The following is a 13,559-nucleotide window of genomic DNA, read 5'->3' as shown; positions in this document are numbered from 1 at the left end:
TTGTGTCTTTGTTGGTTTTATACCTTTGAATAAGTGTAGAGAATGCGTTTTAGTTTATAAAAATAAGGTGTTTTCAAATGAATCTAGTAGTTGACCACGATTATATAGTGGTCAATTATTAGTGTTTTCGCATGGTCAAGGTAGGTCCACTATTGGTGTTTTCTGATGGTCAACGGATTTATTTTATTTTCAGCGAAATGAAGAAGAGTTTTTTCAAATACAGCGAAGAACAATTACAACAAGCTATCAATGACATTTCAAATAATGTCTGCTCCATTCGACAAGCTGAAAGATTGTACGGTGTACCTCATTCTACCCTAATAAACAAATTAAAAGGCAGATCTTCTTTAACGAGACAAATGGGCCCTCCTACCATCCTTTCTAAAGAAGAGGAAGATCTTTTAGTTAGGTGGCTTCTCGCTAATGCTAAAAAGGGGTTCCCTATTAACAAAACATCTCTTTGTGAAACTGTTTGCGAGATTATTAAAAACGATGATCGAGTTCACAAATTTCGTGATGGAGTGCCTGGCAAAAAGTGGTTTTCATCATTTTTAAAACGTCATCCGGAAATTACTCAACGACATGCCGAATCTATTAATGGAGCGCGAGCGTGTGTTACTGAGGCATCAATAAGAGCGTGGCATGCTTCAGTGAGAACATACCTAATTGAAGAAAACGCCGAGGATATCGTAAGTGATCCGACGAGAATTTTAAACTCCGATGAGTCAGGTTTTGCCACTAACCCAAAGACGGGACTTGTGTTGGGTCCCCGTGGTATGAAAAACTTTTATGAAGTGAAATCTGGATCTGAAAAAGAATGTATCACTTCTTTATTTACCATATCCGCCGATGGAGAAATATACCCTCCTATGATTGTTTACCCGTATGAAAGGATTCCGGCAGAAATTGTGAGGAACACAAATCCTGAGTGGGTCATTGGTATGTTGTCTCATTGCTCCATCTTAAAAAGGTTTTTACCTACATCTTATTTTTTATTTCAGGTCGTTCAAAAAAGGGCTGGATGACTAGTGAGACGTTTTTCAGTTACGTGGCCAACACCTTATTGCCCCAGTTACGAAACAAGGGTATAAAGTTACCTATATTATACATACTCGATGGGCACAAATCGCACTTAACTTATTGCTTAAGCAAATTTTGTGGTGAAAATGGCATTTTCCTGTATGCTCTTCTTCCAAATGCAACACACATTTTACAGCCTGCCGACGTGTCGTTGTTTTTTCCATTAAAATGTAAATGGAAAAATGTTGTTTCTGAGTGGAAAAAAAGCAACAACAACAAAATAGTGAATAAGGCCACTTTTCCAATTTTGTTGGAAAAATCAGTGCAGCAAATTAGTTTAGAGACCGTAAAAAATGGGTTTCGGAAGTGTGGCTTATATCCTTTTGATGTTGAGGCGGTGGATTTTTCAAAATGTATGCGCGATTCTTCGCGGATCTTGGGAGACTCCACCAAAAATGAAACCACCAAACCAACCACTTTTGATGTACCTCATTTTCTGTATTTCGACTCACTTATATCAAGTGAAAGGCGAGAACAGTTTAAACAAGCAGAAGCGGGAGAATGGATCGGTGATGAATCAGCGAAAGAGTTATATTACGTTTGGAGAAAATTGAAAAAGAGGTGCCAGGATCAAAAAACAGAGAACATACTATTAGATACAGAAAACCAAGAAACTCGCCAAAAAACTAGTGATACTGAATTGGAAAATAACATAGAGACTACAAATCAAGAAACAGAATACCAAGAAACTAGTAATACTGAATTGGAAGATATCATAGAGACCACAAATCAAGAAGCAGGGTACAATAAATATTGTGATGCGACTAATAACATTTTGATCGAACGCGAAGAAGATGCAGCCAAAGAACAAAAACGGGTTATAATTCACAGCGATATTACTTTAAAACTTCCAGTATTACAATCAGGAACAAAAAAAGTTAGCGCTGCCTTCCTGGATCATATTTTTTGGCCCGAAGAATCACCCGAAAAAAAAGAGATAAGTAAGAAGGAAAAGCTGCCTTATGCAACAACATCACGTAAATGGTTACAGTTCCATGAAGAAAAAGAAACAATCAAAAAGGAAAAAGAAAGAGCAAAGAAAGAAAAGGCTTCATTAAGAAAACGGAAACAAGAGGAAAAAGCCAAAGAAGCTGAAATCAAAAAATCAAAGGCATCTAAAATTAAGAAAAGGAGAAACAAAATCAATGATCTCAATAGCTCAGAAAGTGAGGAAGAGGAATGGCAAGAGAGTGGCTCGAGTATGGATGATGTATCATCAGAACACTACAGCAGTGACAATGAAAATGAAGACCCTAATGTGTCTAAAAAACTCAAGCAAGATATTAAAATTGGTGACTTTTATGTTGTTGCATTTCCAGGAAAGAAAAAGTATCATAACTATGTTTGCTCTGTGCAAAATATGTATGGCTGCGAATATGAAGTACAAGCGTTTACGCCTGTAGAAGAAAGTAACACGTTGTTTAACGTCATAGAAAATGACATCAGTATTGTAAATGTTGACCAGTTTGTTAAAAAACTGGATACACCGGATGTTATAATCAGTGGAAATCGAACCAAATTTAAGTTCGCGAAAGATGTCTTTTGAATATTAATTTGGAAACATATTTGAGGAATAAATGTTTTATCGTTTAACAGTGGTTTTACTTACTCTATTTTAGTGGTCAACAACTGGATACATTCCGGTCAGATATTAGTTCTTGCTGGTCAATAATTGGTGAGTTGGGTACTTTTTCACACAAAAAATTTTTTCTCATGACAAATGAAAGGTTTGTTTCCAACCTCGGTGTTAAATAGAACCACAAAACCTCACTACTTTTTATACCATTTATAGTTTCAATTAAAATTCAGTCGTTTAGGAACTATATATATTATTTTAATGAAATGTGCTTAACTGGTCAATAATCGGTGCCATGACCCTACTTTGAGCAAAATGGAACAAACATCTATGTATATGAATTCCAGGAATGCAATCACGAAATGCATTTTCTTCCGCTTTTTCAAAATCAATGATGCAATGCGTTGGTCTGCGTAAAGCTGCTTCAGCAACATTTTCATCCATTTTACTTAGAAACATATTAAGAGCTAACGTATAATGTTGTTCTGTTTTAGATGGAAGTAAACAGTAAACAAACGACAATACTCTGTTCCGGTACAACCCATGAATACCTAACCCAAACTTGATAAAATATTTTGGGGGAAACTTTAAATGTTCCATCTGCTAACCAAACGCTGCAACTACTAAGTCGAATTTGGTCCGTGCGAGAAGAAAAAATAATTATTCTATTGTCATCATCTTCGCCACTGTCGAAACACAACATGTCTTCGGGTGGTTCAGTTAACGTACTTCTGAGTTCCATTGGAATTACAAAATCGCCTCTGTTGTGTGGAATATTACCTCTTCCTTTCCTAGCTCTGGTCACCTTAAAATAAAAATGAGGATATTTTTTTAAATTACATTTTTTCACCTTTTTCTCCAGCGAATCTAGTTTTGGCAAATTAATAATAGCAGCTTGTGACGTCCCAGCCAAGCAGTTATTAACTATATTTCGAGGCGCCTCTCGTTTTACATTTGCTGCCGTTTTTAAATTATTCATAACGCCGGCACACTCGACTTCAGTTGTAGAAGCCGCATGATTGTGTTCTTGCGTTAAGATATAATTGTCTGCATTAGAAATCAAACGACCGAGACATTTTCGTTGGAAGCGTTCGCATCTCCATAGAATCCTCAAATCATTTTGTTTATGTTTGGAATATATATAACCTTCATATATCAGCTTCCTTCCCCCTCTTTGCGATTCGATAAACCTTGCCATTTTAGTCTGCACTGCCAAGAGATACGTTAATAGATAGATACATATTAAAATATCCAACTTACCTTTAATTTTAATTAATCACAATTACCCACTTGCTTTGTAAAGTATGAGTAATTCACCACTAATTTAGAAAATACGAATGTTAAATATAATAATATACTACACATGCAAGGCCCGTTATCCTTGTTCATCATAAATGGGTGATAACAGAAAAGCTTACAATCCGTATACGGAATAATATAATTTCATACAGGATTAGTGAAATTGTTGTATCAAGTAAAGTCCTGCTACGTCAATAAGGGTTTTAATGTGTATGCTGCTACATTTGAAGTTAGAGAAGTTTTAAACAACTTTAGAGAAGCCTTAACATAAACACAAACCTGCAGCTTTCAGTTTTAAATAATAACAACAAACCGAAAAAAGCACGTTTTCATTGTATTTGATGACGTTAACAGGTCTTCAAATTGCGAAAAGGAGCAAACGACGTCAATTTTAAGAGGAATTATTTATGATGAACAAGGATAACGGGCCTTCTAAGTTTATTCATCCAATTACTCATTTATTCGCCGTTAGTCATTTACCTTTCCTGATTAATTTGTGTGCAAGCAAGAATAGTTATTTATGGTATAAGTGTGTTATATTACAAATAAGTCACGCGAGAAAAAAGTAAGCCCACGAGGCCGTCAGGCCGAGTGGGGTTATTTTCTCAAGTGACTTATTGTAATTAACACAGGTGCACCATACAAAACTTTATCCAACACCTCCTCAAGCTGGTTTAAAACGTGGAAATCTTAAAAACTGCGTGTTCCGCGAAAAGCTAGAGTGCATGGAATACAAAAGCAATAATTCGTTGCTATGGGGAATAATAAACAACAAAAAATTTAGTCAGAAAATTTTCTGAATAATGGCAGATTTGCAAGAACCCCTTTTTGTTCCTGAAGAAGTAATGAAACAGGCTGAGGCAGCATGTCTTAGTTTGCTGCCAAGAAAATCTAAAGACAATTACGACAAAGAGTTCCGCCAGTTTGAAGAATGGAGGGAACAGCAAGGTCTGAATGGAGTCAACGAAGAGGTCATGCTGGCTTATTTCCACAATTACAGAAGAAAATTGGCACCTTCTTCGATGTGGACGAAATATTCCATGGTAAAAAGTACTTTGAAGGTATATAAGAATGTCGACATATCAAAATATGGAAAACTGATCAGCTATCTGAAGAATGAAGCAAGGACTCACAAACCTAAAAAGGCGAAGACTTTGGAAAGAGAACATGTAGAGAAGTTTTTGACACAGGCACCTGATAGTAAATACTTGATGATAAAGGTACCGATTCATAATTTCTTTATATATTAGCTTTATGTTCATGTGTTTTGTATTTTTCTAGGTTGCATTGGTAATGGGGATATCAGGTGCATCAGGTGCCTGTCGTTGTGATGAAATCACCAAACTGACAGTTGATGATATTGAAGATAAGGGAGGATACTTATATGTCTCCATACCCGACTCGAAGACAAATGTGTCACGAAGTTTTACTATCATGACAGAAGGATTCTCTATAAACATTCTGGAGCTGTACAGGAAATATGTTTCTTTGAGACCCAAGAACGTTTCACACCGCAGATTTTTCGTGAATTACCAGAAAGAGAAATGCACTATCCAGGCAGTTGGTATAAATACCATATCTAAGGTACCCCAGGCAGTTGCTTCCTTCTTGAACCTACCCGAAGCCCACTCATATACTGGACACAGCATGAGACGTGCGTCTGCAACTCTTCTGGCAAACGCAGGAGCCAATATAACAACACTGAAACGCTACGGTGGATGGAAATCGTCCACGGTGGCCGAAGGCTATATCCAAGATTCAGTCAACAACAAAATCGATATAGCCAAAAAGGATTCAAGGAGGCGCCAAAAAAAAAGTCGTTGATATTCCGTTAGCCTCGACTTCCTTCTCGAATGAAATGGATTGTGTTTCTGTTGAAAATTCTTCCGACATACTTCATGATTCCAACGCAACATCGAAGAAGAAAACGATTTCCTTTAATTTCAATATCAATGTGAATTTAAATTAGATTTTTGTGTTGATTTTGTCAGAATAATTAATAAAAGAATGTTCCTGTACTTTATCTTGCTAGTGAGTTATTTTACGTCCATAACTCATTAGTGGGTTATATTATACCTTACTCGTTTAATTTCGTCATGATAATGACTGGATAACATAGAGGTGTTGGATAAACATAATTTTCTGTTTATTGACGAAACTGCTACACCATCATAAGCGTTAATTATTATTTATATTGTTATCGTACCTATGAATGATTTATTATTTTCGCTTTGTGTAAATAAAAAGCACCAAACGTTGCTGGATTGTTTTTATCCTGTACAGTCTTGTGGCGAACGACTCGTGGCTACTGGAATTCAGAGTTATCCAGTAGTTGCAAGGTTTTGTACACTTAACTCTTTAAAAAAATTGTAACTCTGTGGCGCTCGAACATTTTATTTTTGAACTCGCCCAGCCTCCGCTGAAAGCTAGTTGGCGAATTGAAAGTGTACAAATCCGAATCGAGTGCGGGAGCACCTTGACTGTTTTGAGAGCGTTACAATGTAATTAATGATAATTTAATAACAACTGAATGTTTCTTCTTCTAACTCGAATCTCACAATTTTACGTTTATTCGTTGTAACCGCCGCGTGTTTCTACTAGATCTGGTTTCTATTGCTGTATTTACGCGCGTAGGTACGATGACGTCCGACAACATGGCGGCAATTTAAAATTATTTCTATTGCGCGTCCACACTGAGCGAGTTTAAAATATTATTTCCGCAACTAGATGTTGACAGGGAGCTCGCGAACCACGAATGGCAACAACTAAGTACCTCAAAAGATTTATTTAAGGAGTGGGATTTAATAACATTTCATAAAATCGTCAATTGGCGAGAGTATTTCACGCAATTATTTGATAAATATATTTGCGAATCATTTTATACAGGGTGGGCCAGAAATGCGTGCGAATTTCAAAGTCGCATTGTTCGTGACGAGCATGGAGCGTTTCTTTTTTTTTATAGTTTAAGGAAAATCTTCATTTTTTAAGGAAAAGAGAATAGAATTACAATTTAAGGCACAAATTCGCATTGACGTTAATGAGGAGATCGTTCATCTTGCGTTTCATAGGGTTTGCACTTTGACATTGGTTGGGGTACCGTACCCAACTATTTGAAGAAGACGAAGGTGGGAAGCTGTCCAGTGAGGGAGATTGGAAAACACAATCCATGCCATGTCCAGAGGCCCATTTCTGCTTCAAAAAGCGTGTCATTTATGATTTTTAGCGTCGTTGGTCCGGTGGTAACTTTTTCAATTTTATAGCCCTCCCTTTAGCCAGAATGTCCTCTTGAGTCTCAGAAACGGTGGCTGTAACATAAAATAAAATACAGGTAACTTACCGAGATTTAAGCAAAAAAACAATTTACAAGTACAAATATTTATTTAACTGTTTAAATTTTTATGTCAATATTGAAATGCTAGTTTCGTTTTTTGCTTCTCATCTAGGTTCCGAATCTGAAAAATGGATGGAAAGAGGTCTTACTATTATAATTAGAAAGGTTATTTCAGCATTGTGCTTAGGGGTATTGTTGATGCAAATTATTTCCGATCGGTGAGTCAATGTCCGAGTGTCAGATGGTGGTGTGATGCAGAAAGAACACATTTATTTTGGCGCAAGTTGTCTAAGAACCAAATTAACATGACTGATCCTCGTGAGTTACCAGGCACTCCATTTTGTAACAATGAAATAAAAATCTTACCTCAGAAGTTTGAGTGACTGCAATCTTCATCTGATCTTTTGTCAAGTATAGGTCATAGTAATACCAAAGCGAAGCTTCAGGAATGTTGCCTGTAGACGTCCCTGCCATTTTTCCCCTCGATTGCCTTAAACTCCTTGTTGAAGTTTGTGCTGAGAACTTAATTTTTGTTTTCAATTACTTATCTCGGTGAAATCGGGTTTCAGCACTTTCAACGTCCTTAACGATTTTCTCTAGGACCGCAAATAATCTTTGTTCTTCCATATGCTAACTGATTTTTTTTAACGAAATTAATGCATAAATAATGATTATGGCGCCATTAAACATCCAAGTGGTCGATGCATGGGAAACGATTTTGGGAGTATTTATTTACGGGACGAATAAGTTTATCACCAATAAAAGGTACAATCCTCCGCACCGCCTCCCGTGGGAATGAGAATGACTGCAACCATATCATCTTGAATTGAAGAGATCGTCCGCAACGGCTAAAGCATACTCGTTGATGGCAGTTTTTTGCTTTCTCACTTTCAGAGACGAAGCTAAATTTCTTTAAAGTTGGAGCGAGAAAGGTCGCGGCCAAGTGGATGTCAGTAATCTACGACCAGACCTCGCAATCCAAATACGCAACGCATTCCTGCTTTATTTTTCGCACCTCCGGCGAATCGGTAACTGAGATGTTATTCAATCCAATTCTCAGGAGGTAAAAAGCAGAGGCGACTTTCTGAAGGGTTGGGCGCTTAGAAAATGCCAACATGTCACACACACCTTTAATATCTCCTAAGGTTGATATGACGTCGGAAAGAAGAGTTAAATCGATTTCTTCTAACAAACTGGATCTCCTCTTCTTGATTAAAAGATCGTTCGCTGGGTGGTCAATGTTTGCTTTTATGGATGCAAACTTGTTCACAAGGGTCTAGTCCGAGGGTTATGAACCTCTATGTGCAACGTGCCATTTTTTATTAAGAAATGTTTAATGAGACCATAGAAGTGCCATCAAATATGCATTATATAGATGCAAATATGGTTAAAATAGCAAGAGCCAGCGTCTCCAAACACAAAATGTGTCCAGTAACGAATTTCACGTTTCATATATATATATATATATATATATATATAGTCGCAAGGACTGCAAAACCACGTATCTGTCTTTTGCATAATTGATACAGGACAACCAAAAATCATATTTGTAATGAAAAATCATTCCAAGTAAATTATTATTGGTTCACCATGTGTAAAAAGTCATTTAGTTAATTGTTGCGCAGTCCTGACATTATAACATGTAACATTAACCCATTAACGCCCAAAAAGAAGCTACTTATTTTTTTAAAATTTTATTTAATATATTTGGTTCATACAAACATTAGCAACTGAAATATAGAAAAATGACAAAAAAAATCGGACGGGATGGCTGAATTAGAGGGGTGTACTCATACGAGGACACTGGGCGCACAGAATATCAGTTAGTGTGAAATACCTCGAGGCAGTTTCTATCAATGCACAAGGTAATTGCACACTTTTTACACTGCCATCTAATGCGTAAATGACAAACTCGGCATCGTAGCTGGTTGGTAATTTTTTTAGGATAGTGACCCAATGTCGTCTTCCACAATACTCTTTGGAACACTTGCACTATTTCTGCTCTTTCCATGCTCCTTCGTTGAAAACCGAAGATAATAACGGGTTACGTTTCTTACGAATAAGAGCAGGTCCATTTTATCTTCTGACACGAGCTGGTGAAGTTTCCAGGCATTCACCATAGCCACGTTGAACATTGAAGTAATAAGCGGCCAATACCACTTTTTACCTCTAACTGAAATTCGATAATTGTTGACGACTTGGTCATTTGAGTCCACACCCCCCATTCCGTTATTAGACGTTAGGTTGCTTCACATCATCCTTTATTTTTTTTCTTTGCACCACCGCGTTACGTTTTGCAATGGTTCCAAAAAATCATAATTTGTTGCTATGGTACACACACTATTGTCATTCCATCGTATCAAAAGTAATTCATTTTTCGAGTCAAATGCGCTATCATACGAACCTCTTTTTTTCTTTTCCATTTCTTTTACCGGTATCAAAGGAGATTTCTCGGTCCTATTTTGCCTCAATGTACCAGTCGCTCTAAAACCCAGACGCTTCAAATCACTTAGCAAAGATAAACTAGTAAAAAAATTGTCAAAAAAGACAATATGATCACTGGGTACACACACACACATTTTAGTAAAGACAATACCACTCTTGACCCAAGTGGCTGCTGAATGTCACCAGGATTGCCTTTTGTTTTGCCGCAGTATGTATCTACCGAATAACAATAACCATTAGAACTACAAAGTGACCAATTTTTAAATCCAAAGCGAACCGGCTTTCCCCTGACGAGTGACGAGTGGTGCCCGTAATACCTCGTCATTGCCTCGTCGACAGACAACTTTTCGTGAATTATACCCCACTGCTGATACTTTTTATTGAGCATGTCCATCAATGGCCCCTTATTTTATACATGCGATCGTCATTTATTTATCTTGGTATTGTCGTTTAGATGGATGAACCTTTTTATTTCCAAATATCGATTCCTGGTCATACATTTTGCCACAATATCCACTTTTAGATCCTCGTCAAGTGACCAGTACATACGTTCTCTTGGAAGTCTGTGATAACCTGTCAAGAACAGTATTCCCAAAAAATTTTTCATTTCATCAATGGTCAAAGAAAATACGTGGTTGTTTTTGTCCCTGGCGTAACGGATTGTTTGATCTACAATATATCGCAATATATTTTCATCCACTAACTTCTCAAAAATATCTTTGGGGCTAAGGTTTTTCAATTCACCAATCACATTTTCAGCTCTTTCAGCAGCACCTTGCGTCCTTACCGGCCAGCTGTAGTTAGCACTGCATTTTTTCCAACTTAGTTGTAATTTAGGAGCTGATGGCTGTTGATTTTTATTTTTGGTCGAGATTTATATAGTGGGAAAATCTTTGGTCTCTTGGACAAATCTTTCCACTCATCCTCATAGTGGAATTTATACTTTATTTCTCCAGATGGTAAATACGCCAAACAAACAATGGATTTCGTTTACTTTAGGATCACCTGCTTTATAACCAGGTCTTATGCTAGAGTAATAGTTAATTTTGGAATAGTTCTTGAAATCTTCATAGTTTAAGTACTTTACCGTAAAACGGTTTTTTGTCCTTGCTTCGCGACACACAGCAATATAATCGGTTGGTAAATAAATGTCTCTCTTTTTTAGCTTCCTTTCTATGCAGCTATGGGCAGAATCGGCTTCCATTTGACTATGCTCTTTTTCAAAATATTTTTGATAAACGGGGATCTTGTTCTCAATACTAAATTTTAAAAGTGCATTTGACAGCAAACAGTTTTTATTCTGATACCCACAACCGTCACTATACACAATAAACTTCTGAGTGTCAGGGACTTTTTGTAAATATGACGCTAAGTAGTCAATGACCATAGTAGCAAAATTATTGGCTTCAAGTTCACCTTGGCTTTCATCCTACAAGTAACATACCACATCTCCATTATGTAGATTGTAAACTGTGTAATTGTGTACACAAAGCTTGTAATATAGGTGCTAGTTTTACCACTTGTGTGTCTACTGTAACAACTGCTATACGACCATCACTTTCCTTGCATAACGTCTTATCTTTTTCCTTAGATGACCGTGCTAATTCCTTACGTCTCTGATGAAGATTTTGAAAAATGGGTTCCAAATACATGCTACCTGTAGATGATCGGCAATAATGGGATAGCATTTTTGGCAGTTCATCAATATATCATTCTAAAAATCTTTTTCTTTCCTTCGCCGAATTTCTCGCGCGATTTTCCATTGATTTATTTTCATCGGCAATGTGCAAACCAAATGTCTTCCTACTGTATTCCCTTACGGTCCATTCTTTGACACCCAATGTAGACAAGAACATATTTTTGCATACCCTCAACCTTCCCGTTCCCTTCTTAAGACTGTAATGTAGAGTTTCATTTCTTCTTGAATTTTCCATTTTCCTTTTTGCAGCGACCGAGTCCTCTAATCCACTAATATACGTTCGCTTCATGTCCCAACTTAAATCCTCTCAAAACTCTTTAAACATTTCCTTCCTTTCTGTTTCACTAAACAGCTGACATTTAAACACCTTAGATTTTTGACATTTCTGCGATGTGCAAGGCTGTCCTATTTGTCTGCAACCGACTTCTCACCTTTATATGCCTGTCCACGCATCCTTAAATATTTATTTTTCGAGCGCTGTTCTCTAGTCGCTAAAAATTTACGTCTTTTTTTAGGAGGTTTGTTTTCTGTTTCATCCAAGTCATTGTCTGTAGATCCGTTCTGTGCTGCAGGATATATATATATATATATATATATATATATATATATATATATATATATATATATATATATATATATATAAAGCCCTCGCCGCATCTGCTTCCCATGCCCCATTTTTTGCCTTATAGCAGCGGCGATTTTGCTGCCTTTACCTGTAGTTACTGGAGTATCATGTGTGTACGTCGCACCCGACCTTAGAGAGAATATTATTTAACCCTGCTTCGATGTTTTCTGCTCAGGAAAATGTTTGTAACCATATATTGAGCGTTGCAAAGTTCAAATTATTTTACCGGCATCCGTTGTTTCAATCCAGGAGAAAGTTGCGTCCAAGTAGCTGCGGTGCAGTATGTTGTCTGACGGTCAACGGATACACCTTTCCTTTTCAGGATTTCTTACCAAAAAAACACTATGGGCTAGAAATAACTCCTAAAGTGATGAAAAAATAGGTGACCACCCTACCGTTGAAATTCTTATTCTAAGGCAAAATCCAGCTGTTAACGACACTATTTAAGACAACTATACACATACCTAATTAAACATAGTTTACAATTCTGAACTTAACTTAATAATAAACTTATAACTAACCTGGCAAGGAGCAAATCCTGTAGTTTGGATTAGCGAATGGGTTGACCTGTGGCCTCTGGTGATCTTCTTGGGCCGTCGCGTCGTTTGGTTGTGATGAAATACTGATGTGTTGACTATTGTCGGTGTCATTATGGGCAAGCAATAGTGGTTACCACGGTGGTTTGTGGAGACAGTTGAAAATTATTGCCTATGCTCGGAACGATTCCCAGTAAGCGCCTTGAATGCACTTAATTCACCGATCTTTCCGTAGCGAACGCCCTTCTTTAATCCCGTCTTAACCGCTTATTATTATTAATTCGAACCGCACCAAACCCTTTGCCGGACCCGGAACTTAACAATGTTAACTTTGGTACAGGGTAGCGCCTTCCCGATGTGCCACTTTGGGACACACAAAATAGTTCCCGGCGTCTGTACTTCACCGGAAAAAATAAGAATAAAATATATTATCGGCGGCGTGGTGACTTCCACGATATCCGCGATAATTCTCCCCTGATTCTGTCAAACTATCAACCTGTGATCTCCTTTTGACACGCCCGAATTTTACAACGCGCCCCAAAATCTCCAAATTTAATTGGAAGATAACGAAGGGGGGGGAACAAAGGATCGGAAAGGATTACATTCTTCACGACAACTTGCTGTACCGGAAGGTGAGCAGAGGAGAGGATTGGTGGACCATCTGTATTCCCAAGGACATAGAGGGAAAGCTCATCAGAGAATACCACGAACTATATGGACATTTCGGTGCGAGAAGATGTGCCGCACTGATCAGTGAGACTTGTTATATACCTAACATAAAGAGGAAATGCGCAGAAACGTTGGCCTCGTGCGATTTGTGCCAAAAGATAAAGTGGACCAATAAAAGATCAGAAGAGTTAATGAAACATGTAGAAGCGTAGGCACCGCTGGTGGATTTATTCGGGCCATTACCAACAAGAAGAGGAGTAGTGACTACTATTTTTGTAGCCACAGACGTATTCACAAAA

General features: G+C 37.5%; 2 protein-coding genes across 2 annotated transcripts; both read left to right on the top strand.

Moving 5' to 3' along the window:
• Positions 1-359: 359 nt before the first annotated feature.
• LOC116182378 lies at positions 360-2,698 on the top strand. The gene is made up of 2 exons (XM_031502916.1): positions 360-939; positions 1,002-2,698. Exons 1-2 carry the CDS (start codon positions 360-362, stop codon positions 2,624-2,626), a joined length of 2,205 nt encoding a protein of 734 aa, XP_031358776.1. The 3' UTR covers positions 2,627-2,698.
• A 1,989-nt stretch (positions 2,699-4,687) lies between these two features.
• LOC116182377 lies at positions 4,688-5,779 on the top strand. Its single transcript, XM_031502915.1, has 2 exons — positions 4,688-5,175; positions 5,237-5,779. The coding sequence occupies exons 1-2, from the start codon at positions 4,759-4,761 to the stop codon at positions 5,777-5,779; spliced, it is 960 nt and encodes a 319-aa protein (XP_031358775.1). The 5' UTR covers positions 4,688-4,758.
• The last annotated feature ends 7,780 nt before the right edge of the window (positions 5,780-13,559 follow it).

Source organism: Photinus pyralis, unplaced genomic scaffold, assembly GCF_008802855.1.
Source record: "Photinus pyralis isolate 1611_PpyrPB1 unplaced genomic scaffold, Ppyr1.3 Ppyr1.4_unclustered_Scaffold5045, whole genome shotgun sequence".
In the NCBI taxonomy this organism is placed as follows: Eukaryota; Metazoa; Arthropoda; class Insecta; order Coleoptera; family Lampyridae; genus Photinus; species Photinus pyralis.
The sequence above is the reverse complement of the archived record's forward strand: the minus strand, read 5'-3'. Positions and strand labels throughout refer to the sequence as shown.